Below are 24,878 nucleotides of genomic sequence, written 5' to 3'. Positions count from 1 at the left end.
CAGAGCATAGCTGCCGTGCTTTCAAAAATAACAACAACCAACATTGCTGCAATGATTGTTGGATTAACGTGCATTGTTTTGCTGCTGATTGGCAAGGAAATCAATTTCCGGTTTAAGGAGAAGCTCCCAGTTCCTATTCCTATGGAGATCATTGTGGTAAGCCAGTTGGGAAATTCTATGGCTAAAGTTCATAGCTATTCTAAAGCTGTAGAAATCATCTCATGTTCTACCTTATCTTACTCAGCTTGAGAGTAACTTCCATTGAACATAATTCATTTGAGCCTTGATCCAATTGAAGGTTTGGATTCCCTTAATTTTAAGAACTGGAATGCCCATATGGAGAGCATAAAGTCATAAAAAACAATTTAAAAACAATTTCAACACCCCCAGTTCCCTATATCAATGGGTAGGTATCTGTGTATTGTAAAACCCTCTCTTATCCAGGAGTTTGGGCTCCTTGGAACCTGACTAATTCTCTGCAAGACAATGCAGAGTGTCTCGAGGGGAATTTCCCACTTGGAGCCAGAGGGCTCAGAACCCATTCCTGAAGGAAGGTGCTGTTCAGAGATTCTGCAGGACTTGCTTGCTTTTTGAAATGCAGTAGCAGAAAGAAGAGCGGGAACCATCAGGACTTAATAAGTCTTCCTTTCTCTGTTTCTGAGACTAATAACTGGCTGCAGCACTGATTCTGTTTCAAACAGCTATTCTAAAATACCTGTATAAAACAGACTGTCGTAATATACACAAAGCCTACAGCTCAGACAACCTTTTGCCTTTAAAAGTGATTTGATTTAAAAATGAGTTCTCCAATTACTACAGCTCTCAAAAAACCTGCACATAATGGAGTCAGGAAACGGAATAATTGAAGCTATGGGCACAATCTAGGTAGAAGGAACAAAAAAAAGAGATGCTGGTGAGAGGTGAGGGAGTAATGGTGTAATAGGGTATTTTTTGATAGGCAATAGCAAAACAGTGTTCCTTTCTTTGCTGTTGCATCAGTTCTCTTTACAGGTAACAGGGTATGCACATTCAGATAAGCCAGTGCACACAGACAGGAGTGCCCTTGCGTTTAATTTTTCCAATACACTAATTTGCCAGAGCTTGGCTTAGGCAAAGGGAAATTGAGTGATTCATATCATACCATAGCATGTTCCATTTAACTGTTTACAAAAAAACTGTAAAATCAGGATGAGTTTGACATGATGAAGGGAGAATCATGATGCTTCCTCTTTTTTGTCTGCTTTTTTCGTCCCTAACTCATAGAAAACTGATTGACAAATAAATGTAACCCCTTGTGTGTATTAATCATAGTCAGCTAACCTTTATATCTCTTCAGGTGGCTTTATCTCTTTTTAGATAATGTTTACAAATTTGTTTGTGGATTTTTAGGTCATTATTGGCACAGGAGTTTCAGCTGGAATGAAGCTGAATGAGGCATACAAAGTGGATGTTGTTGGGAATATTCCTCAAGGGTAGGGATGATACATTCTTATTAAGACTGTGCCTTTTCTGTATTGCATATAGTTCTTATCATATTAATTTATAAATATTATTTTCATCTCCAAGGTTACGTGCACCAGCAGTTCCTGAGATTCAGCTAATCCCAGCAATTTTTGGGGATGCAGTAGCAATAGCAGTAGTTGGATTTTCAATGACTGTATCAATGGCCAAGACCTTTGCCCTTAAACATGATTACACCATCGACGGGAATCAGGTAAAAGTAGCAGGGTTGTTTTGTTGAAAATTCTCAGTAGCACCTTTCTTACATTGTTGAAGTAGAGTGCAATATTAGCAAAAATTAGGTTTTTTTCAGGATTTAGAGGAATCCAGCCAGATTTTTGACAACCTACACATTTAAAGGGCAGGAATTAGTTTAAGTTTTTTTTTTCTGGATGTGTTTAAATAACCAGTTTTACTTTTAGCTTCATTTTGGGAAACCTGTTTCTGCTATACTTGGTCATATACATGAATATTAATTTTTGGGATAGACATTACTTGGCCATACTGTCCTGATGTGCAGCTACATTTTCTTTGCTTTCTGTAATACAGCAAAGCATAGCGGTCTCGTGTGATAAATACAGTGCCTTATGTGACAGGTGTGACAGTTATGTGACACATAAGTGTCAGAGAACTCTTGTCTGGAGTTTAAAAATTTCAGTTATGTTTTATAGTTTGTTTTTATTCCTGCCTATTGCAAATGGGCAACTTGTCATTTTCTGAGGCAGCAATTGGTCCTGTCTGTACTTAGCATTCTGAGCATGATTTGAGTGATAAGGACTGTGTTTAGGACTCCCTAGAAAGAAATTATATGTCCTCACCTACTTTGGCCTTCCTGTGCAGTTTAGAATCAATACTTCAATTGGATTATTGGTCAATATCATTGTGGTGTCAAGGGAGACAGAGTTCCTGTGCTGTAACACATCTCCTAGAGCATACATCTGACACAGCACAGATCAGCTGTTACCCCCTAATCTAAATGATTGCCTTCTTTTGAGAGTAAATGAAGTTTACCAACAGAGTTTTACATCTGGTCAGGTGAATCTCATCCTTCATGTCATTGTGCTCTGTTACCTGAAGAGAGAAGAGGACAAAGCTGTAGCTGCATGAATATGATTGGCTCTATTTGTCTTAAACATAATAATCACTGACCCAAGTTAAGCATCTAAATCTTTTCCTCAGGAGGTGCCACATGCTATTTTACCTGGGTGTTAAACTGTAGAGCTCCTTGTCACAGTACAAGTTCATGCCAAGTGCTTAAATGAATCCAAAAAGGATTGTACAAACACAAAGAGAAAAACTCATTGAGAACTATTGGAAATGTGTGACTCAAATCACTCAGTTACAAATAGCAAGATGCAGAGTAGTCTGGGGAGGCTTTATTATAAGCAAATAATTACTTAGGCATCAGAAATGCAGTACAGAGCTCCGACCTCACTCATGGTTATTTTCCATGTATATTCAGGGTTAAAATTCAAATTATCTCCAAGATAAAGAAATCCTTAAAACAAGCAGTGCTGTCATTCATTTTAGTTTTCAGTCTGATTAATTCTTGTAAGATTTAGGCATGGGAAATGTCTCCAACATTTGATCAGAAACTTTATTTAACAGAACTGAAACCACTACACAGATGATTTAACATACATCAGCTTGTGCATGTGTGGGAACTACAACTATAAGCTACAATTAGGTTGTTTATTCTCTACAATGAAGTTGCTAGAAAGCACTATAAATAAGATGTGGTTGTTAATGTCTGTGGATAGTTCCAGCTTGGTACACCTGCTAAGTGTAACTGCCTTTAGATTTTTTTTTGCTCTATTGTTTAACACAGGAACTTATTGCCTTGGGAATATGCAACTCTGTGGGGTCATTTTTCCAAACCTTTTCAGTCACGTGCTCAATGTCTCGGAGTCTTGTCCAGGAAAGCACCGGTGGAAAAACTCAAGTATGTAGAATACTGAAATCCTGAGCCAAATGAAGTTTACCCTTTGGAGTTCCAAAACTAAAGTCTGAAGCTTATCTAGATGGCCATATTTCTGTGCCTGGGCCAGAAGAAATAAATGGAGTTTCTCATGTTTCAAATCCAGACTGGGTCAGGATAGAAACCGACATGATAGGCAAAATGGGTGATGTAAATGGAAGGAATCAAAAGTCATTTCAATAACCAGCCTTGTTGAAAGCACAAGGGGTTAGCTAATCAGTAATATTTCCCCTTGAGGACACTTCTAAATAATCTCTGGCTTTTTTTTTTTCCAGATTGCAGGTACACTCTCTGCAATTATGGTTCTGTTGGTAATTGTGGCTATTGGATACCTTTTTGAACCACTTCCACAGGTAAGGGAATTTTACATATTAGGCATTGCATTGACTGGGAACAAAAGCCCATGAGTATTGCTAAAACTTGAGATTGTAGGAGGGTTAGTAAATAGCAGTTTACAGAAAACCTCTAAAATTTTTTAGAAACCTTTAAATTTTGTATGCATTTTTGCTGTAAATTAGCCTAGAAATAAACAATGTTTTGAAGGATCCATGGTGCTCTTTGTTGTTGTTTTTAGTACTGGATATCCTATCTGTCTTTAGAACATAAGAATACCTCCAAGGAATTCCCCTTTAGAACATTCCCCTTTAGAACTATGTAGGTTGGAAAAAACCTTTTAAGATCATTGAGTCTCTCTGTTAACTCAGCACTGCCAAGCCCACCACTGAATGATGTCCCTAAGTGCCACATCTACTCGCTTTCAGTATCGCCAGGGACGGTGACTCAACCACTTCCTGGGTATCCTGTTCCAGTTCTTGACAAACTATGAAGAAACTTTTCCTCATATCCAATCTAAACCTCCCTGGCACAATTTGAGGCAATTTCCTCTCAGAAGAGTCCAATCCCCACCTGACCACAATCTCAGGCAGCTGCTCCTCATCAGACTGGTGCTCCAGACCCTTTCCCAGCTCCACTGCCCTTCTCTGGACTCGCTCCAGCCCCTCAAAGTCCTTCTTGTAGTGAGGGCCCAAAACCAAACACAGGATTTGAGCTGTGGCCTCACCAGTGCCGAGTACAGGGGGACAATCCCTGCCCTAATCCTGCTGGCCACATTCAATTGCAGCATAGGAATTCTGGACTGAGGTTAAAAAGTTAAAGTCACATCTTGGCTGGTAGAAGGCTGGGGCTGCATAATGGCTCAGCATAATGAGTTGGGTTTGCTGCAATTTATACTTATTTGTATAAAAATATGTTTATGTAAGTATATTTCTGGCTTAAAAAAAAATCTATTTTTGGTGCTATGCAAAGGACAATACACAATTCCTCTTTCTTGTTATAGGAGTTGGACCTTGGGTTACAACTATATGTCTGTTGCAGGAATTGTTTCAGCATGTTGTAGAGAAACATGAATTTAAGATTATAGTCTACTGCTTCAGGCACTGTAAGTGTAGCAGCAGGAAGTATAGGAGCATGTGATTCCTCTTGCTAGGAAAGAGTAAATCAAACTGAACTGAATAGGTTTGCCATTTTTGCAGCTGCAGTAAAAGCACATGTCCACTGAACTACCTAAAAAGTTGTGGGTTTTTAAATAGAACATCTGTTCAGTGGACTTATATCAGTTATAAAGTACAGAAGTTGTTATTTGTAATTCTTTGAAGTTCTCACTTGGCATTGGGTTTATTTTGCTTCTGAAAACTGCATTTTTGTAATGTTCTTAGACAGTGCTAGCTGCAATTATCATGGTGAACCTGAAGACAATGTTTAGACAGTTTGGAGATATCATGTACTTCTGGAAAACCAGCAGGATTGAGCTGGTGAGTATTGCACAGCTCAGTGCATATATTTTACTATATTAAATTCATTGCTATTGCCAAAACAGCATAGAAACTTACCAAGGAGTTATAAATTAGTGTTGTATTGCAGATGAGCAGAAGACAGGGAGCTGTAAGTACCCTGGGACAGTGATCTGTTGGAGACAAGAATATTTTTGTTGTTGCTCAACAATCTTGTAAGTCAGGTCAGAAATGGTTTGGTTGCAGTAAAAGCAAAGCTCTGGCAGTTTTGCTATAGGAACTGCACTGAAGGCTGTGGGAATGTCTGAGAAGAATTTGAAAACAGAGTAACAAAGAAAACCACTTGAAGGTATTTGCCATCTTTTAAGATAAACCAAAAACCTGGCTGGAGTGGGCCAGAGCTAAAAGTGTATTGGAGGGAATATTTTGGTGGCGTATTTCTCTCCTGGATGAACTGGCTGATGGAACTGAGTTACAGCTACTTGCAAGCCTTGATTTTTTTTTTTTTTTTTTTTTTTTTATCCTAAGGTATTTGGAGTATGATGATGATAGAACAGGATTCCTTGGAGAACAGGACTTAAGGCATTAATTAATACTGTGACAGTCAGATGTTAGTTAGAGTGCCTGGAGCTTTTATGCCCTTCTGAAAGGTTGAGGTAATTCCCATCTGGCATCATGGTGGGTTACATTAGAGCCTGTTCCTGATCAGAAGTGATACAAAGGTTTTGAGGTTGGGTTATGCTGTTGTTTTTGTTGTTAACAGGAAAGGATGCATAATAATTCAGACCTTTTCTTTGTTTTAGGCCATCTGGGTGGTAGCTTTTGTGGCTTCTCTTTTCCTGGGACTAGACTATGGTTTGCTTACTGCAGTAACATTTGCAATGCTAACCGTTATTTACAGAACACAAAGGTCAGATTTCTTCTTTATCAAAATTAGTGTTTGCTGATCTTCTATGTGGTTTTGTTTGTTTAAGGGGTGCAAATAAACAGAAGTCCATTTCACCTTCTTCAACTGCACACTGTATGGAATTTCCTTCCTAATACAGGTCATGCCCTTTGATCCAGTGTTCACATGTTCTTTTTCTGAGAACAAAATTTTTAGAGGGCATGAACTTTACTCTCAGTAATAAACAGAAGATTTTTCATTTCTCATAGTGGTTGATCTTATTATTTCTTTTAATGCTTAGAGTTTAGACCTTTAAGTATTCTTGCTGCCAGTTTTGGTACACGATTACGTTTTGCGTGCATTAATTGTCACGAACAAGATGAAGTTGTGTCAGGTTATCACAGGATGAATGCTTACGTATTTTAAAAGAAAGTTCTAACTTGTAAAATACTGTGGCTGTTCTAGTTTTCAAGTCACTTCTCCCCATTCAGTGTGACAAAGCTCTTATTGTGAAGCTTTCCAGGTCTACAGTGAAATGATTTCTTGCATGTGTGGATAGGACTGGCATGTGAGGCTTCTGGAATCAAGGTCTGGTTCAGGTGGAAATTCCGTAAAAGTCTCAGTTCCATTTGCCTTGGAATGAAAGCAAATTGTGAGATTTCCACTCTGCATAAATAAGAGTATTTTTCTGCCATCTCTGCAAACAGAACAGTAATGTACTTTGCTGTCACAGTTCTTGTGAGCTGTGAATATTTATCTCCTTAGGCATTGTCGTGGGAGCAGAGTGGCTCTTTGAAATTGCAGCATGTTTTCTGCCAGTATGAGTTTGCATATTTGCAAGACAGTCAATAGAGTTGCAACAGTTGGTGCTGCAGAGAATTTGCCCTGTACTTTTGGATGCTTTGACTCATGCTTTTTGGAAAATGACAACATTTCCATGCTAAGCTTATAAATTGTTTTTGCACTGACAGAAACAAACTTTCTTATAATTGTGTTGTGCCATAAACTGCTCACTGCATTTAACCATGTTTAGATAATCCTGTACCAGACAGGCCCTGCAGAATGACCATTTAAAATAAGTTTCAGTCTGTGTTAAACATCCATTTTTCCACTTTATAAATGATAATACAGAAATGTTTGTCTCCTTTCTCTCTAGGCCTGAATACAAAATCCTTGGTCAGATTCCTAACACTGACATCTACTGTGACGTGGAAGAGTACGAAGAGGTAGGAATGTGCTCTTCTGCACTGAGTAGTTTCATTCAGTGGAGCAAAGACAGCTGTGGCAATTTGCTGCCTTGCCCTACCACACTGCACACGCATGCAGTGCTGGCTGCTGAGCATTCACCTGTGTTGAAAGGAAAGAAATAAATTTGGGGTTAGTAGTAAAAGTTGCTTTGTTCAAAATGCAAGCTCTTGGTACTGCAGGTACATTTCAGCAGGTGGTGATGAAAAGTACTTTTTATACTAGTTCCATTGTCCGAGTGTTTAGGAATAGCACTGCTAAACCTGCTAGGTACACAAGTGCATACCAGGCCACTTTCTTTATTTGTGTGGCAGTAGTGCACAGAATCCATGGAACCCAGGATCCAAACTTGTATCTTTTTCAGAATTGCACATACTGTTGAAAACAGCATCCCACCTATCCCCTGTTCATTACATATATGTGATTAACGGCACAATTGCTCACCATGCACTTAGCTTCTCATCAATGCCATTTTGGTCAACAAAAAATTGATGAAAGAATTATATTTTGTCAGTGCAGTGGATATAAACACCAATCAATATTCCAAAACAGCAGCAACAATTTTCTGCACTCTCTGCTATGTTCTCAGAGATGCTGCTGTGAAAGTTGCATCCTCCTTTACTGAGGAACCAGTCTATAAAAACCTATGGAAAAAGATAATGCAGTTCTTCTTTAAATATGATGCAAAGCAGGAGTATGGGTGCACACATTTATATCTGTATGCAAAGGAGAGGAGACTCCATTTCTGTTACACTGAATGCAGTCAGCATTTCCTCCTGGGTAAAGGTGGGGTTGGCAGCATGTGGCAGGCTGGGTGTCTGCTGCTGGCCAGCTCATTTGCGTGCAAAATGTCAGAGTTCAGCCTGTTTAGAGATGACTGCATTTAAAGTAGGGGAAAGAAGTGAATATCAAGACCTTTCTGAAGGTATGGATAAAACCAAAAATTTGAAAGGTTTTTTTTTTTGGTACCTGGGAGTCAAGAAAAATAAAAAAGAGAGAAAGAGGGAAATAAGTTATTCTGCCTGTAGAAAGGGAGGCTAAAAGGAAGCAATTCTGGGAGCACATGGTTTCCTCATGGTAATACCAGTTGCAAATAGCAACATCAGAGAACTGCAAATATTTATTTTTATTTTTATTTTTTTATGGCTGTACATTTTGGTGCAATATAGAAGGAGAAATGTTACCAGGCATTGATAGTGTGCAGAATTACACTGGGAAAGTGGGAGGTTTTTAATCTCCTGGTTGCCTTTGCTTACAGCAGTGCCAGCCTTCTTTACCTGGAACATGCTGAGAGCCATCCAGGGTTGGCTGTTGCACTGCTGCATGTTCATATGTCTTGTGATCACACAGAGGCTTTTATTCTGTTTAACTGTGCACATCCAATATTTTCCTTAGGTTAAAGAATATCCTGGAATCAAAATATTTCAAGCTAATACATCTCTTTATTTTGCTAATACTGAGTCATATACAACTGCCCTGAAGAAAAAGGTGAGTAAAGTAAAGTATTTAATTTCTGTCTGTGTCCTGAAAATTCAAACTGGATTCTGAAACATCTTTCAGCGGTTTAGTGTAGTCCTTAGCACAGTGTTTCTCAGCCTGCAGTCCCTGGTGATCTGTGAAGTATAAGAAGGTGATGATCCACCCAGCTACAAATTATCTTAGGAAGCAACAGCATGGTGAGAGGGAATAAACAGACAAAGTGTAGCTTCATACTGACTGCTCCTGAATTACAAGTGGTGGGTGCAGAGCACAAACCGGTCAAACCTTTATTTTTTCAGCAGAAAACTAGTTGCTGAGCTGAAAACAAAATGGCAATAAAAGTTTCCTTGTTGGGTGTCTAACTTTCTGGAGTGTAAGACGGTGGAATACTGTGGGCATTTAGTGCCTCTCATGGGCAGCAGATGACCTGCACACAGGGTGTGCCTCACTGCCTGTGTCACCCCTGCTTTCACTGGGTGCCAGTGGCAACAGCAGAACCTGATCCAGTGACACCTGCACCTGTACTAACTTCTGAACATTTTTCTGTAGCTCCCATGGAGAGTCTTATACAAAACAGGTGGGTGGTACTTGCCCTCACAAAGCAAGAGATGATAGTGATTGTTGCCCAATTTCACTTCTCTCCCCTTTGCTCTCTGCACTCCAATCAGCATTTGGTTGAAACATGATACTCTCTGATTTCAAGAAAAAAATGAGATGCATCTTTCCCTCATCTTGTTAACACAGTGCTTTCCAAGATGATTTCTTCTTTACACTGTTCTCACCCCCACCAAGGGAAGCTGGAAAATGCAGGCTTGTTTAAATTTATGGCAGTGATTAATTCAATGCAAATTGATACTCCAGTGCCATCCTAACAAGCTGAATTTCCTCTGATCATACTTTCTTCTCCTGACAGACTGGAGTGCACCCTGGTGCCTTATTAGCAGCAAGGAGAAAAGCCCAGAAGCGCCATGCCAGGGAGATAAAGGCAGCAAATGAACAAAGAAAGAAAGCTGTGCTGAAGCTCACGAGCTCTTCGGTAAATATTTACCTCTGCTTTATCAACATACAGGCTGCTTTCATGTTACCACTCGTGTTTTATACAGGGAGTGCTGCTTAGGGACCAAGTGCTGTGCAGTGGGGACAGGAGGCTGAAGGGACAGTGTAAGAATAGGGACTCACTGCTGTATTGGATAATTGTGTTGGACCTTGATTGCATTCAGGTAGCACAGAGTAGCACAGAAACTCTCCACACTGTCATGCTGTCTCACCAGTGGTGTTGGCAGAAATCAAAGCCACCCTGCCTCTGCCCCTCTCCACACACTTGGAATAATAATGTAGGAATAAGATAAAATTAATTCTAATCAGCAGCCCCTGTAACAAGAAGGTGCCATTCCCTCTGCTAATCCTGGTATGGCCAAGATACACTGAGAAGGGTTATTTGGAACATGCTTATACTTTTATGCATGTTTAAATTCACTGCCATGGTGGAGTGTGTGATTTTACCATGAGAGACCTAAAAAAGGCCTAAATTGAGAGCCCATTTGCTGTTCTTTATTTTGAATATATAGGTCTTGATGGAATCAGCCAGGGATAAGACAAGGAAATGGAGTAAAAATGTATAAGTAAAGATGATCAGGTGTCAGTGTTTGAAGGAAATGGATAATTCAGTCCTGAGATAACAGCTTTAAGCTGCTTATGTGTGACCATAAAAAGGCTGGGCATAAGAGAACAAACTTTGATGTAGACATGGAAGTGTGTGTGCATGTCAAGCCAGTTTTTGTAGTGACCAGGAGCTTGTCACCTTTTAAAGGCTTAAAGAACACGAGTGGGGGGAGCAAAGGATTTACATTGAAAAAGCATTGACTGCCTTTAAGCTTTATTCATCTTCTCTCCCAGACTAATGACGTAGAAGCAAGAGTAAAACATGAGATAGCAAGTGATGACTTACCTGTGAATGGAAAATTTGAAGATTCTAATGTACAAGACACAGATGTTCATGAAGAGCATGACCATTTTGTGGAGCCCAAAACAAATATTCATTCTCTAATTCTGGATTTCACCCCAGTGAACTTTGTGGATTCAGTTGGAGCAAAAACACTAAAAGCAGTAAGTAGGATTTTTTTCCCCAGAAAACTTTTCAGATACCTAATAAGGAATGTGTCAGCATGAGACATAACTGCCTGCTCAAATACAATCCAATATCTCACCTAATCACTGGTTTAATTCTGTAAGTTGTAGCTGAATGTGTGGGGAATGTATAATCTGCAGCTTTCACAGTATTGGGCTTCCAGAACTGTGATGTGTATGATGATGTTTGATCTACATTTAACTTCAGCTTAACTCTGTTGTAGATTATAAAAGAATACAAAGAAGTTGGTGTCTATGTCTGCATTTCCAGCTGTAGTGGTGAGTTGAGACTTCTTTTTTTCTTTTTTGTGTGAGTTTTTGGACAGGTTGTGTTTTGTCTCCTTCCCTCTGCTCCTGAATTTCCTGCTGCCAGTAGTGCCTCTAGTACCAGCACTTTACATAAAATTGGATTTGAGGAAAAGCAAGCCCATATGCATTAGAGCCTTAACTTTAGTAGAATTAGAGCACTGATGAAATGAGCTCTGTGAGGATCCTGCTTCCATTTCTTCCAAGTTGTGAATGCCACACTGAACTTAGTATCTTGAAATCGTAGCGGCAATGTAATAAGGAAAAAAGCCTGAAATGTTCCAATATCTGATAATTGGGATTGTAGCATCTTCTGCCAAGAATAGGCCTCTGTCTATGTCTGCATAAGAGAATTAACTGTTTGGAGTATAAGTAGCATGTGATGCACCTGGCTATTTCAAATTTTTTAGTAACAACAGGAGAACAAGTTCTCATCTTCTTCCTGCCATTCCTGCCATTGTCTTCCATCTTTGTACTTAAGTGTATGTGCTGATGCCATGTTTGGGTTTTGTTTTGCAGGCCCTGTTATGGATGAGCTGACAAGACTGAATTTTTTTGATGGAAGTGTAACAAGAGAGTTGGTGTTCCACAGTATTCACGATGCTGTCCTTGCTTGCCAAGTGAAAGATGGGTCTGCTGCAAAGGCTGACTCCAACCTTTGAAGAGTGGCATTGAGCAGAATGGGAGACAGATTTATGCTGGTGGAGACTCTTTCTGAATATTTAATTTGCACAGTTTGAAGAGAGCCTGAGGCTGTTTGTATCTGCGGGTAGGGGGTGGTGCTTCTTTTTTGTAGCAAGAGTGGATAAAGAAATGGAAGCCTTCGTGCTCTTGAATTTTTCCCTTCGAACAGGGTATAGCCTTCCAATAATACACAAGCACAAAATTATGCAAAAAAAGAAAATTCAGTGTATTCTGCTGCAATCAGAATCTGGTGGACAAGGTGACATTCCTATTCCTGTTGAGAAAATGGGCACTTTAACTCACTGTGAGTGGGATCTTGCAGGAGATAGCTGTTCTGCAAGTGCAGTACACTGTACCAGTGTCTTTAAAGAACTTTCTTAGATGACTTTTAAAGCCTGATGCCAACTTCTACATACAACAGATTCATACAATTTATAATAATCTGCCAGCTGGATTAATGAATTCACACAGGTGGCATTTAGCTGCTGCTGTTTTTAAACCTGGATGGTAGAGTTATTTCTTTAAAAACACCTAACCTGTCTCAACTATACCCAGTTCTTCATTGATCTCTAAGTGAACTTCAAGTCAGAAACTCATTGTTTAATTATTACATTATCAGTATGGTACTTGCACTGCCAAAACTGTTAGGCTTTCTAGAAAGGAACATGGGTGATTTTAAGCTAAACTTAATTTAGCTTCTAAGTTTGAAGACAAAATGGTTTAAGACAGGAAGGAAGCCTATTTAAGTTAAGAACTGATGCCCTAAATGCAGTCTCTTAATCTGGAATGAAAATTTAAGCAAGGTCTAAATTCTCAGCGGTCCTAAAAAAAAAAGGTACTTTTCTGTTGCCTATCTTCCTCCCAGTACTCCTGCTTCTGCCTCAGCTTTTAAGTGCTTTAAGAAATGGAGTTCAATGGAACTCAAAAATCGTACATGTTTGGGTTTTTTAAAAGAAACAGAAGCATAGGGTTTCTTTTTCTATTGTCATCCTGCCGACTGTGGTACTGCCTCACTTAAGGTGTGAGATTAAAACCATGCTAAAGAAATCTTCAATGCCCCTGTTTCCCTCACAGCAGTCACTGTGAAACTCAGCAGAGGCAGGAACATAAGTGTTTCTCTGTAGGTTATTTTAACAAGACAGGGCCAGGGGGGCATCAGTGCCATCTCGTTCAGCACCCTCAAATCACAGGGGCTGTGCATAAGGAATTCAGACATCTTCCTCACTTCGGATCACAGAATGTAATACTCTTACTTCAGGCTCTGTTGCAGCTCAGGCTTGCTTCAGGTAAATTGTTTCCCAGGACCCAGGGAAGTCAGGGAAGATATGTTATTTCCTCAGACTCCCCTACCCATAGGGATGGGAAGCTTTCTGCATCAGAAACTGCTGCTTAGCTGGAGTTCAAAGAATGAAGTGCATGCATGTCAAGACATTGTGTGTGCTTATTTAAACAACTTTTGGTATTTTATAATGTTAACTAGTTCAATAAGCCTTTGTATCTACATACAGTATATTTTTCTACTTTCAGCTTGTCGCAGCTTCAGTTTTTAACTCTGTAGTCTCTTCAGTTCACATCAAAATCCTGTCAATTTCCAAAATAAAGTGATGTCACTTATCAAAATTTTCCACTTTGTCTTGGTGAGACTCTATGAGGGACAAGCTGAGGGCCACCATGAAAGTGTCTGATGCCAAGGGAGGGGCCAGGAGAGGTTTCCTCCTCCAGGCAAGTCTTCCCTGCTGTGCTGGTTCCTGCTCCTCATTTCTGCCACCTCCACGGCGCCCTCCCTCTCCAGGTCAGGCCTCACAGGGACACAACTAAAGCTGGATCTCCCATCCTGGTAGTAGCAGCTGCCCTTCCTGGGGAGCTGCTGAAATGCTGGGCTAAGAACCTTTGCCCAAGAAAGCCCCACATCCCAGACCATGCAGAACAAGTGCTCCTGCAGCTCCCCAGCAGTACTGGTAACTAACTTACCTCATAGAATAAAATCAGGCAGCTTTTGCTCATCTCTTCCTGTGCTTTGCTGGCACCAGCACTGCTTCCCCCTAGCAGCCCGAGCCAGCCCCTGAAAAGGAAACCCACTTCCTCTTCCCTGCACGGAGCAAGAGACCACTATCTCAGAATTAAATCCTGCCTTAAGCTTGTCAGTGCCAGAATAAACAACCCCAAGTCCTTTAACCTTGTAACAGAGCTCCAGTTTGTCTGCAGGGCCAGTGGAGTGCCTCTCCCCTGCTGCTGAAGCTCCACCACAGCAGATTGCACTGGATGGTAATCAATCAATCTGGGTTGGTACCTCACAGTAATCAGGGTCATGTCCTTTTCCCCTCCTTTTTTTTGCAAGAGCACAGCTGAATTCAGGATATCTGGTAAGATCCAAACTCTTTCTCAATACCTCACTTTTCTCAAATAAAAGCTACACTTTATTTCAACTGCTGCTCCAGGTAAATAGAGATGCTGTCAATGCTGCTTTCTGAAAAAGACACATTCTGTCCTATCAATAAACTTGCATCCCTCCCTAAAATGTTCTTCCTGAAATGACACACAAGTATTGAGAGTGCCCAAGTTTCCATATCATGATACTGACACTAACCATAATCCTAACCCAGTCCATGGCTGCATATTCTCCCTATTGCACATACTTCCACTTTCAAAAAATAGAAGTGGCTTCATAATATAAACTTGATAAATAGATGGGTCTCATTTTGATACAACTGACAATAAAACTTCTCTCACTTCCAAGACAAAGCAGTTCCCAAAAGCATTTTTTTTCACTCAGGTATTTCAAGTTCTTCCAGCTCTTCCTCTGAAAAGGAAAATGGAAGTCTGTTGTTTTTGTTGAGCACACCTATCCCTACAGGAACACGTCCCATGAAAGAAGATTAACCTTCCAAGGCTGCCTGTGGCCAATTCCCAGCCATAGCTCAGCCATGGAGCACCAGACCCTGTCAGGGTTGCGTGCAGCAGCATCTCAGACAAGTCATACAATGTACCAAAGAGCTCACCACCAGACTGAGATGTCAAACTCGTCACAGCACCATCAAGGAAAAGGAATTTTCCATCTTTTACCACTAAGAAATTACACCTTCCTTCTCCTTGACACATTTACTGTTTTGTAAGATGATACAAAGAATCTCAGCAAAAGGGATAGAAAAACCACCGAAGATAAAAAGAATGGCACCAGAGCATTCATCAAGGGAGGTAAAAAAATGTACCTTCATATTTTCCCTAAGCTGGACAATGCCTCAGACCACCACACACGCCTGCCCACAGCAGCTCCCGTTTTCTTGGGACACACAAGCATTTCTCAGTACATCCAGAAACACTGGAGTCACTCAGGGGTCTTCCAGCACCTCTGTGGCTCAGATTTAAACTTTTGGGGTATAGATGGTGACCAGGGATCTAAATTTTGTATGTCTGACGTTGCCCAGGTATCTGACTTAGAATCATCTGTGGCTTAGGCTATGCTTCTGTCACCTCACTGAGATCTTCTCCCTACAGCAGCAACACTCTCCTGGAGCAGAACACTCACAATGAACACACACATACTGTTTGGAACACTCCATTTATTTCTAGTTTCCAAGAACAAAACATGAATCACTACTCTTGGACTTTTGTTCCAGAGAAAGTTTTGGGGGAACAGGAAGAACCTTCCCAGGTATTAATTGTAGGTCATGTAGCGGGGGGTAGCGCTGAATTTCGCGTACGATTTGATGACTTTGTTCACTGCCTCCAGGAAGTCCTTCTCGGTGGCGATTTTCCGGCGCGCTCGGATAGCGAACATTCCTGCCTCTGTGCAGACACTGCGGATCTCTGCGCCTGGGAGAGACAGGGAGAAGCAATTCAACACTGCCAGGGGCCACGGAGCATGCACAGAACTGCTGAAGTAAAGAAATAAATACATTCAGCTTACCTGTGCTGTTAGGACACAGCCGAGCCAGCAGCTCAAACCTGATGTCCCTCTCCACACTCATCGAACGAGCGTGGATCTTGAAGATGTGAGTTCGCCCCTGAAGGAAAGGGAGGAGAACAGAGGGGTTCATGGCATGAAAGAGGCGATGACTCCAGCCTGCAGCTGTGTCCACAGCACAGGCAAATGGAAAATACATCCTGTATTGATGCCTTACGTTTTAGCTTTCATATTTTTCATATTCTGTGCTGCCTAGGTGTGTAGTTTTGAGCTTTATATTGTTAGTGAGCTCTCTTCACAGAGTAGGTAGACAAAACAATTCCTTTTCTAGTTTGATACCAAGGACAGTCGTTACAAGTTTCAGGCCCAAAAGCATAAAAAAGGGTGGACTGAAGAGAGAAAACAAGGATGGGACTTCACAACCTGAAGCTGTGATTGGACAATTAACCCAGATATGCAGATGGACCAAAACTTTTAAAAATTTGAGACTTCGTGCCCAGTCGTCCATTTTGTGACCATTTTTAGGTCCATATACGGTGTAGCCCCAGCCAGACTCTTGTACTGCCCAGGGTGTGCCCTTTAAGGCGTTTCAATAAATACCTACTTTATTCTTACCTCTGTCTAGCCTCTGTTCTAGGTCAGCCTTCTCAAGGCATCAATTCTTGCTGCCCAACTATAGTTTCCCATGTCTGGACTGGAATGTCTAAGTGCCCATGACACTAAAGTAAGAAAGTAACTTTAAAAAGGGCTTTCATCATAGAAGTACCTCAAGAAATCTCTCAAAAGAGCCAAACAGAACACATTACAACTTCTGAACTAAACTGTGGATCTGGTTAAAGGATTTTTTCTCTGTTGAGCAGGAACATACAGTGATTACAGCTGCTTACTATGGCTTCTCAGCCAGGATAGAATCCATGCAGTGTGGGAAAACCTTTGGCACATCATTAATCCCCCGTATTTCCATGTAGTTTCATATAATTTTAGAGTGCTGCATTTGCTGATTCTCATAAACTCCCAGACAATGATGTGCTAACTGAAGAAACACTCTTCTATCAGGACCCACTTGGCAGTGAAAGAGCTCTCACCTCAAGATCAGGCAGGCTGAACTCTATTTTCCTGTCCAGCCTGCCAGGCCTCATCAGTGCTGGGTCCAGAGTGTCGGGTCTGTTTGTGGCCATCAGCACTTTGATGTTTCCCCGGGGGTCAAACCCATCCAGCTGGTTGATGAGCTCCAGCATGGTGCGCTGCACCTCGTTGTCACCCCCGGCTCCGTCATCAAAACGAGCACCTGTGGAGGAGACACAGAGTTTCACAGAGGCAGCTACAGGCCATGGACACAGAGGTTTCACAGTGGCTGCAACACAGGACACCTGAGAAAATGGTTTTAAATGGCATACAAATATTTGTGATGAGTTAAAGGGGTGTGATGAGTTAAAAAGGTCCTTAGTATGACAGGGCCACAACGCTGGAATAGTTTCTTTGTTCTGCCCTTCCCTCAACCAGAATCATCCTTCTTCCCCTATCTGTGTAAAAACTGTCCTATTTCCAAAAGACCTAAGCACTTTTGAGAAAAAAGAGTAATGTTCAGGAAGTAATAAAGACATGGAGTCTAGTCCAGAAGCTGAAGGGGATTTAAGTTAATGGTACTTTTCTGCAAACAAAATACAGAGATTCTTCACTAAAGTTCGATTAATCTGGATGCTCCAAATGTGCAAAAATGGCTTCCCATCTGGCCTGCATAAACCACTTCCTGACAGCTTCCTGGACATGGGCTGTGCTGGGAGAAGTTGTGCTAACTCAGTATTTACAAGCACTTCTCTTAAAATGCAGCAATCCAGATACAGAACTACAAGCAAAACTGGAAGCTCTCACAGGAGATTAGAACTGTAGCTACTACAAACATACCTCCAATGGCATCAATCTCATCAAAGAATATAAGGCAAGCTTTTTTAGTTCTGGCCATTTCAAAGAGTTCACGAACCATTCGAGCTCCCTAAAATCAAAAAATCAAGATTTTGTTGGAGATTTGAGGCACGTTAAAGGAAAACTATCAACATCAAACTTCTCATGCTTCCAAATACTTCTAAGCTTCCAATGAGAAAACTCTTTTTATTTGTTCACATATATAATGGGACAAGTACAAAGCTTAAAGCAATTTATAAAGGAGAGAAAAATTACTGCTCTTAGAAGTACAGATTAAGTCATTTACCTCAGGGCCAGCTGAAAAGTAAGTGGCAGAGTTGGGAACAGAATTTTAACTCAAGTCCTCCTGAACAGCAGACTGAACTCTGTACTGAAAAATCCCTCTCATCAGTGACAGCAAAGCTGAGGTCATGTCACCACTGCCTGACCTGCAGTGACTTGTCTTGACAGCTCCTGCCCCCTGCACCTTCCAAGTACATCCATCCCTCACTCCCACTGTGGTGTCTGGTACCCAGCAGGGAAATCTGCAAACCCCTCCACACTCCATCAAGTACTTGCTCTTACCTCTCCCACATATTTCTGCACCAGCTCAGATCCAATCACCCTGATGAAGCAGGCGTCAGTCCTGTTAGCCACAGCACGGGCACAGAGGGTTTTGCCTGTGCCGGGTGGCCCAAACAGAAGCACTCCTTTGGGAGGCTCAATTCCAAGGTTCACAAATCTTTCAGGCTGTAACAAAGGGAGCCAGAAGGCAAGGTTATGTGCAAATTAAAGATTATGTGCATCAAAGTGTATATGCAAATTAAGGAAATCATTAATGAAGAGCAACATAAACAAGGCTGGGCCGGATTTCACTTGGTAAAACCTGACTTCTCATTAAGTTGTTTACACTCTGACATTGTTATTATGGGGTTAAATGTTTCTGAAAATCATGTAGAAGTAGGCTGCAAGTATGCTTGGTATTAGGGATGGTCTAGCAAGCTAAAATGTTTATGGTAACGGGAACTGTTACTTGGGGTCTCTAAGATACCCACCCAGAGATAAGATTCATACATGTTCATACAAGGATGAGCTAACTCTAATGAAGCAATACTGATAAAGTTAATGAAGCAATGTTAATGAAGCAGTATTGATAAGGTTGTTATAGTGATTACTGCTATAGCTGAAACTGTATAAATATGTGCACTTTGGACAAAGATGATGGAGCTAGATTTGGGTTGCTGAATCCCCTAGCTCCCGCGCTTCAATAAAGCACCTGCATATAATCAATCTGTGACTATGTGTGCTCTCGAATGCTAACAACATTGTCTTTTCTTGCTTTTTCAGATGCTAACAGATGACCAGAATACTTCCAAAGTAACTGAAGCTTCAATCTGGAGGTTACTTACATGAAGCAGAGGGGTTTCGACCACCTCTCTCAGCTTTTCAATCTGCTCTTTACAGCCACCAACATCACTGTAAGTGACATCAGGTTTTTCTTCTACCTGCACAACAAAGAGGTGAGTGAGCAGTTACCAGCCTGGTGCTGCAAATCTCTATGGGCTTTCAACAGCCCACAACAAAATCCAGCGAAAGGAATCACAAGATAAAGCTACATCAAAGTAATTAAAGAAAACTCTCACTTGCATCATGGTGACTGTGGGATCAATCTTTGGAGGCAAGGGGATATGGATTTGGTACTTGTTTCTGTCCACCCTGGTGAGGAAGCATAAAGACTATTATTTTAGCACTAGTTAAGTAAAGTGTTATGTAGAAACAACTCTGTAAATGAGAAGCTGAATTCTTGAACTGTTCTTTTCTCTGGCATCAAGAGAGCCCAGCCCTGAAAGCTAACAGTCAGGTAGGCTAGATACTGGAATTATTTCTGCAGAAAATTTTAAGGTTTCCAAAACTATTAATCCCAAAGTATTTTGAAAATTAACATTCAAAATATCCCACAGAGCTGGCAATACACTGACTCTTAAAGTAACAGGTTTTACGTCCTCAGTGAACATTTCCTGGCTGCCCTGAGTGTAACCGCAGAGTGCCAAAGAAGGAGCCTACACACGCTCCTTTGAAAGCTGGGACTGCTGGGGCCCAAAATGAAAGGTTTCTGTCCAATGACACATGGGTTTTGTCAATTTTTGTCAAAAGAACATCAAAACAGGATTCCAGCAGAGCATACAGGTGAGTTACTGTAATCCAAGAGAAAATTAGTTGTGCAATCTCACCTACTGCAAAAATTGGAAATGAGGGCTTGTTGAGCTGTCAAACTACAACATGAGAAAGCTCCAGTCTGCAGGAAGACTCACAAGAACACAAAGATTTTGCATACCCAACTCTCATGCCTTCTTCTATGTCAGTAGGTGCCACCTGGTCACTGAGATCCACCACGAACTTGGCAAATTGCTTGACATTGATAATGTACTTGGGATCCTCAGAGTCTGCATTGATGATCTTTGTGCACCTAAACCACAAACACAATTGCACCTCCAGGCAGACAAACTGTCTGCTATCTGCATAAGCATCAAGAGAGTCACATTTTCCAAATACAACAGAATACCTGTTGTATTTGTCATTACACCATTACAGCATCATACAACAACTGCAGGAATAAGTATGAAATATATCACACACAATCATAGTTACTTTATGATTTGGTGGTAAAAAGCACTTCCAATATGCACAATATGAACTTTATTTTTTAAAATTCGTCCACACAAAATCTATAAATCAGATTTTTAATACTATGGAGCTCTACTGGAAGGATAAGAGTGCTCCCACCTTGCAACTTGCAATGGTTGCTCACTTTGGAGAGTTTGTTTATCTGCAGCCAGATCCCAAAGGGCAGGAGGAGCCAAGCCAGTGTCGGATTCCTTGATTCCTGCATGTAGCACAAAGAAGCTGAGGAGGAAGCAGCTAACTGAGATGTCAGCCATCCTTCCCACACCAAAACCTTAGAGATAACCCTGCAGGAAGCTTTTTGAAAGACCTCCAAAACAACATATAGACTTATCTTTGATGGATTTCCTAAAAAACAAGTTTCCTAAGGAAAGAGCCCACATGACCACACCAGCTGAACATTCAAATCCCAGCCTGGCCACCCCCTCAGACAATTTTGAAGTGTGGGGATGATTACAGCAGGACAGAGCACTTATAGTAGAAATCAGTGCATTTCACTAAAGGAGTGAAACACTGAGCTCCAGCGCAAAGTATCAAAAACTAAGGGATTCACACAGATGAAAACCCCATAAATCTTCCAAAACATGCATATAACAAGTACCATCTCCCTGATGTATTTAGAAGAACTGAGATTATTTTACAAGAGAAATTGTGGTCTTCCTGGCAGAACTGAAAGCCACTGCAAGATTAGCAACAAGGCAAAAAAACATACACCAGTGAAAGAAAAATTAGGAAACAAATTAATCGTTATTGTTATTACTACTTCATTATCTGGTGACAGAAAGAGGCATTTGTTTCATACCAACATTAGGTATAAAATCCACAGTTTTGGTTAAAAATGTGTTAAAGTACAAAATTACAGAATCAGATGTAGCTCTGCCCAGTTGAAAAAATCACCTAACAAGCAAATATCTTGTTCAAAAGAACTGTGTTCTTTTGATAAAAATAACAACAAAAAACAAGGCAGAAGTTGTTGGAAATCAACTTCTTACAACGCCTGTTTTGGTATCTGTGGCTCTTCTACTGAAATCTTTCTAAGACAAACACATACCAGTGAGTTCATTGATTTTCTTAAGCAGTTGTTGAATATCATCTTCTACTTGCTTGATCTGCCTTGAGTACGTGCTCTGCCCCTGGAAAAGGAATATCATGTGGATTTCGTAAGTTAAATTACCTCATGTTTAGGAAAAAATGACAAGCGCTCCCACACATCAAGATGTTCAACAGACTGTCTTGGTACAACAGCCAACCATTGATGACAGCCAAAAAAGACAGAATTAACTTCCAGTAACAATATTTCTGTTTACAAAAGTGATGTGCAGCTACACACAACTGACCAACCAGGAAGGTGGAAATTTTCCACATTTGTAAACTTGAATAATTTGTTTTTCTTGTAAACCTGTTCAGCCTTACTTTTTCAAACTATTTCTTCTCAAGTTTAAAAAAAAGACTTAGTAAAATCATATATACAGAGAATTCTAAATACACTTTCTGAAAACCATCCGTGCAAGTGCTTTAACTGCCTAACCCAACCTTTCCATCATCCACAGAGGACAGTAGAAGGATCAAGGGGCAAATCATAATTCTTGCTCATGATAAAATGGTTTTTTTGATCCAGATCTGCCTAACACAGGCAGATTCAGACCTGGATTTGCTTTACAATATCTCTTTTGTAGACCACTGGAAAAAAAAAAAAGAAGCTGCAGTGGGTACAGCTGTATTTCAGGTCTTTGTAAAGTAATCTTGTTATCAACAAAATTCTGACTTCTGCCAAATATACCTAAGCTGCAAGTTTCATCTTCCAAGAGTTCTTTGGCAATCAACTGTACTTCCCAGTGGAAAAGGCAGATTGGCATTTTAAGCCTTATTGTCTGTGGAAGTGCCTCCCAATGTTATGTTCTTTCAAAATGATGACTAAAAGGAAGTCAGTTTGGTGGCACGAGGGGTCTTAAAGTTATTTTTTTCATAAACTAAGAAACCTGGCCAGTGAAAAAGCCCTAATAAAGCCCTGGCTGTTATACCCCTATGGCAATCAGTGATGAGATACAAAACAAAAATAGAGAAACGAACTCTTAATCACTTCCAAGTTAACAAACCCGGGATTATTTATATTTATTGCATGCTGTGGCCTTCTCATTGGAAGGTGAAAAGGGAGGGAAGATTTTGGCAGGAGAGACAAGCACCAGAAGCAGTTACTCTCTACCTGCTAAGTGCACACCCCTCCCTCCACTCCTGCACTGTATTCCCCACAGAAACTGCTTTGTGTCTTTAACACTCCCACATGTGTGTGCTACTTACATATGTTTTCAGCAAGGCAATATCTCCTTCATCCAGAGCTGAAACAAGACAGGAGAGACTTAGCTTCCAGTTCTGAAAACAAAACCAGCAGTATTGATTCTGCTGCTAAAAGATCAAAACATGTATTTTGGAGATTCTTTTGAGTTTTCACTTTTTACTGAATCAAAGTGGAACAAAAAAGTATCAGATATACAAGAAAAATGAAACAGGGTCTCCAGCTACACTCTTCAGTCCAGAAACCTACACCACTCAGAGTTCATAGCAGGCAAGCCACTTCAACTCTGCTTCACTCAGAGTAGTTTCCCAGACTATGACTGCTCAAAAAAGGGATGGAAGATATCACAACTTCATCTTTTTAACATTTTGTTTCGAGATGTTCAAGAAAGCATCAGTGAAAAACTGTCACCACTTTCCACTAGCGATGTCTCTGCACAGAGGTGGCTCCAGCGACCCCCCCTCCGTTGACTAAGAAAAATACAACTCTGCTAGGGCCACTCTCTGCCACACCACTCTCACATCACTTGCCATTTAATAGACTTTCAATATCCCCTTTCCCTTCCCATCCCTATTTCCTCTCTTGTCTAATTCCACTCTTTTTAAGACAGATGGAGCCCAAACCACACAGCATTGGTGATCTGGGTGCAGCATGTGTTATACAGGATGCTGAAGTCCTTCTATGTTGATCCGTACTTCTTTCCTGACTATTTGTACCACCCCATTGATTGTTTTTATAGCTACTGAACACTCTATAGTTGCTATAATTTAGAAATCTTTCTTGAATGGGAGCACTTCGAAGTCCACCATTAATTACATTTTGTACTGCTTGTGCTTCCAGATGCTTTATTAAATATTTACTAACACGAAATAAAAATCCACAGCCACAATAAGTTAAAACATGAGGAGTAACCGGCAACTTTCACACTTTGCCGGTATTCTCAAAAATCTCTGCCGCTTTCCCTCTCCTGCTTCCCGAACTCCGAACGAAAGAGGCAGCACACGGGAAGCTCTGCGGCGCTCCCCCGGCAAGAGAAAGAAATTGTCATGGAATCATCAAGGTTGGAAGAGACTTTCATGATCATCAAGCCCAACCATCAACCCAGCCCTGCCCCTGTAACCCCGAAATCACATCACGCAGCACCAGATCCGGACGCCTCTTAAACTCCCCTAGGGATGATGACTCCATCTCCCTGGGCAACCTATTACAATGTCTGATCACCCGACCTGCTTATTTTATTTTTTTTCTAATATCTAATCCGAGTCTCCCCTTCTCACCTTCAGTCCTTCAATCGAGGGATTTCTCTCCCTACGGGCACGGGAGAGTCCAGCCCCCACCTCACCACAGCCTCCTTTCACGGATGTGTACCATTATTGTATCACGTTTTTTTGGACATTTTAAGTATAAAATTAAGTATTAAACCACAAAAGGCATTTTTTTTCTCTCACGATGAGGAAATTCGATATTTTAGGAACCTTTTTGTGAAAGAACCAGACTTTAAAGGCGGTTGCGGCTCGTCCCCTCTTCCCGTGAGGATCACGGCGGCTCCCCGGGCCAGCCGCACACGGTGCCTGCTCTGCACCCCCGATGGGCCCTGCAGGCCCTTCCCGCTCTCCCGAGCCGGCCCCGAGCCGGCCCCTCACAGCCGCGTTTACGTGAGGCCCGGCCGGCCCCGCTTCCCTCCCGGCCAGCGGCGGCACCGCCCGAGCCCGAGCTCCGGGTCGGGATGGGGGACAGCCCCGGGGCGGCGGCCGCAGCGCCAAAGCGCGCATTAGAAGCATTTTTCAGCCTTTTTAGTCCTTTTTTCTCCGCCGCTCCTCCAGCCCCGCCGCTCCTGGCACCGACATGGCCGCCGGCGGCGCCGCCCCACTCCCGCCCCGGGCGCTGCTCGTAGAGTGTCCTCGCCATCGCCTCTCACCGCGGATGGGTTTGTCCTCCTTCTCCTCCTCCTTGGTTTTCCTCTGGTCGGCTCCCAGGTAATCCGGCATCGCGCCCACCCGCCTTACGCAGCACCGCGCCGCTTCCGCCCGGAACGCAAACCAGGGTGCACCGCGGCCCGCGCCCAAGCAACTCCTTCCCCCCGGCGCCGCGGCCGCCACCGG

The 24,878-nt window shown here is 41.6% G+C and overlaps 2 protein-coding genes across 4 annotated transcripts in view; one reads left to right on the top strand and one right to left on the bottom strand.

The window, feature by feature from the left end:
- LOC131592825 (prestin-like) overlaps positions 1-13,618 on the top strand; it is a 33,226-nt gene extending 19,608 nt beyond the window's left edge. For all 3 annotated transcript variants that reach the window (XM_058864625.1, XM_058864626.1, XM_058864627.1), the window contains exons 8-20: positions 4-156; positions 1,390-1,472; positions 1,567-1,714; positions 3,329-3,442; positions 3,754-3,831; positions 5,194-5,289; positions 6,072-6,178; positions 7,311-7,380; positions 8,795-8,887; positions 9,792-9,914; positions 10,775-10,984; positions 11,230-11,284; positions 11,831-13,618. In XM_058864625.1, the coding sequence (XP_058720608.1) occupies positions 4-156; positions 1,390-1,472; positions 1,567-1,714; positions 3,329-3,442; positions 3,754-3,831; positions 5,194-5,289; positions 6,072-6,178; positions 7,311-7,380; positions 8,795-8,887; positions 9,792-9,914; positions 10,775-10,984; positions 11,230-11,284; positions 11,831-11,973 (1,473 nt within the window). In that variant the 3' untranslated portion in view covers positions 11,974-13,618. The remainder of the gene's footprint in view (positions 1-3; positions 157-1,389; positions 1,473-1,566; positions 1,715-3,328; positions 3,443-3,753; positions 3,832-5,193; positions 5,290-6,071; positions 6,179-7,310; positions 7,381-8,794; positions 8,888-9,791; positions 9,915-10,774; positions 10,985-11,229; positions 11,285-11,830) is intronic.
- A 1,920-nt stretch (positions 13,619-15,538) lies between these two features.
- LOC131592639 (26S proteasome regulatory subunit 7) lies at positions 15,539-24,833 on the bottom strand. Its single transcript, XM_058864267.1, has 12 exons — positions 24,695-24,833; positions 22,782-22,819; positions 21,535-21,616; positions 20,586-20,685; positions 20,137-20,268; positions 19,445-19,517; positions 19,211-19,306; positions 18,387-18,551; positions 17,805-17,892; positions 16,985-17,187; positions 15,903-15,999; positions 15,539-15,808 (listed from the first exon to the last, which is right to left on the bottom strand). The coding sequence occupies exons 1-12, from the start codon at positions 24,762-24,764 to the stop codon at positions 15,651-15,653; spliced, it is 1,302 nt and encodes a 433-aa protein (XP_058720250.1). The 5' UTR covers positions 24,765-24,833; the 3' UTR covers positions 15,539-15,650.
- Between the last annotated feature and the right edge of the window lie 45 nt (positions 24,834-24,878).

Source organism: Poecile atricapillus, chromosome Z (assembly GCF_030490865.1).
Source record: "Poecile atricapillus isolate bPoeAtr1 chromosome Z, bPoeAtr1.hap1, whole genome shotgun sequence".
Classification (NCBI taxonomy): Eukaryota; Metazoa; Chordata; class Aves; order Passeriformes; family Paridae; genus Poecile; species Poecile atricapillus.
This window is presented reverse-complemented; position numbering and strand designations above follow the sequence as displayed.

Coding starts and splice junctions, on each gene's coding strand:
- LOC131592639 (XM_058864267.1), bottom strand. CDS start 24,764: ATGCCGGATTACCTGGGAGCCGACCAGAGGAAAACCAAGGAGGAGGAG. Junction 21,617..22,781: donor TTGCCTTGCTGAAAACATAT/GTAAGTAGCACA, acceptor TTCCTTTTCCAG/GGGCAGAGCACGTACTCAAG. Junction 20,686..21,534: donor GAAAATCAATGAACTCACTG/GTATGTGTTTGT, acceptor TGCTACATGCAG/GAATCAAGGAATCCGACACT.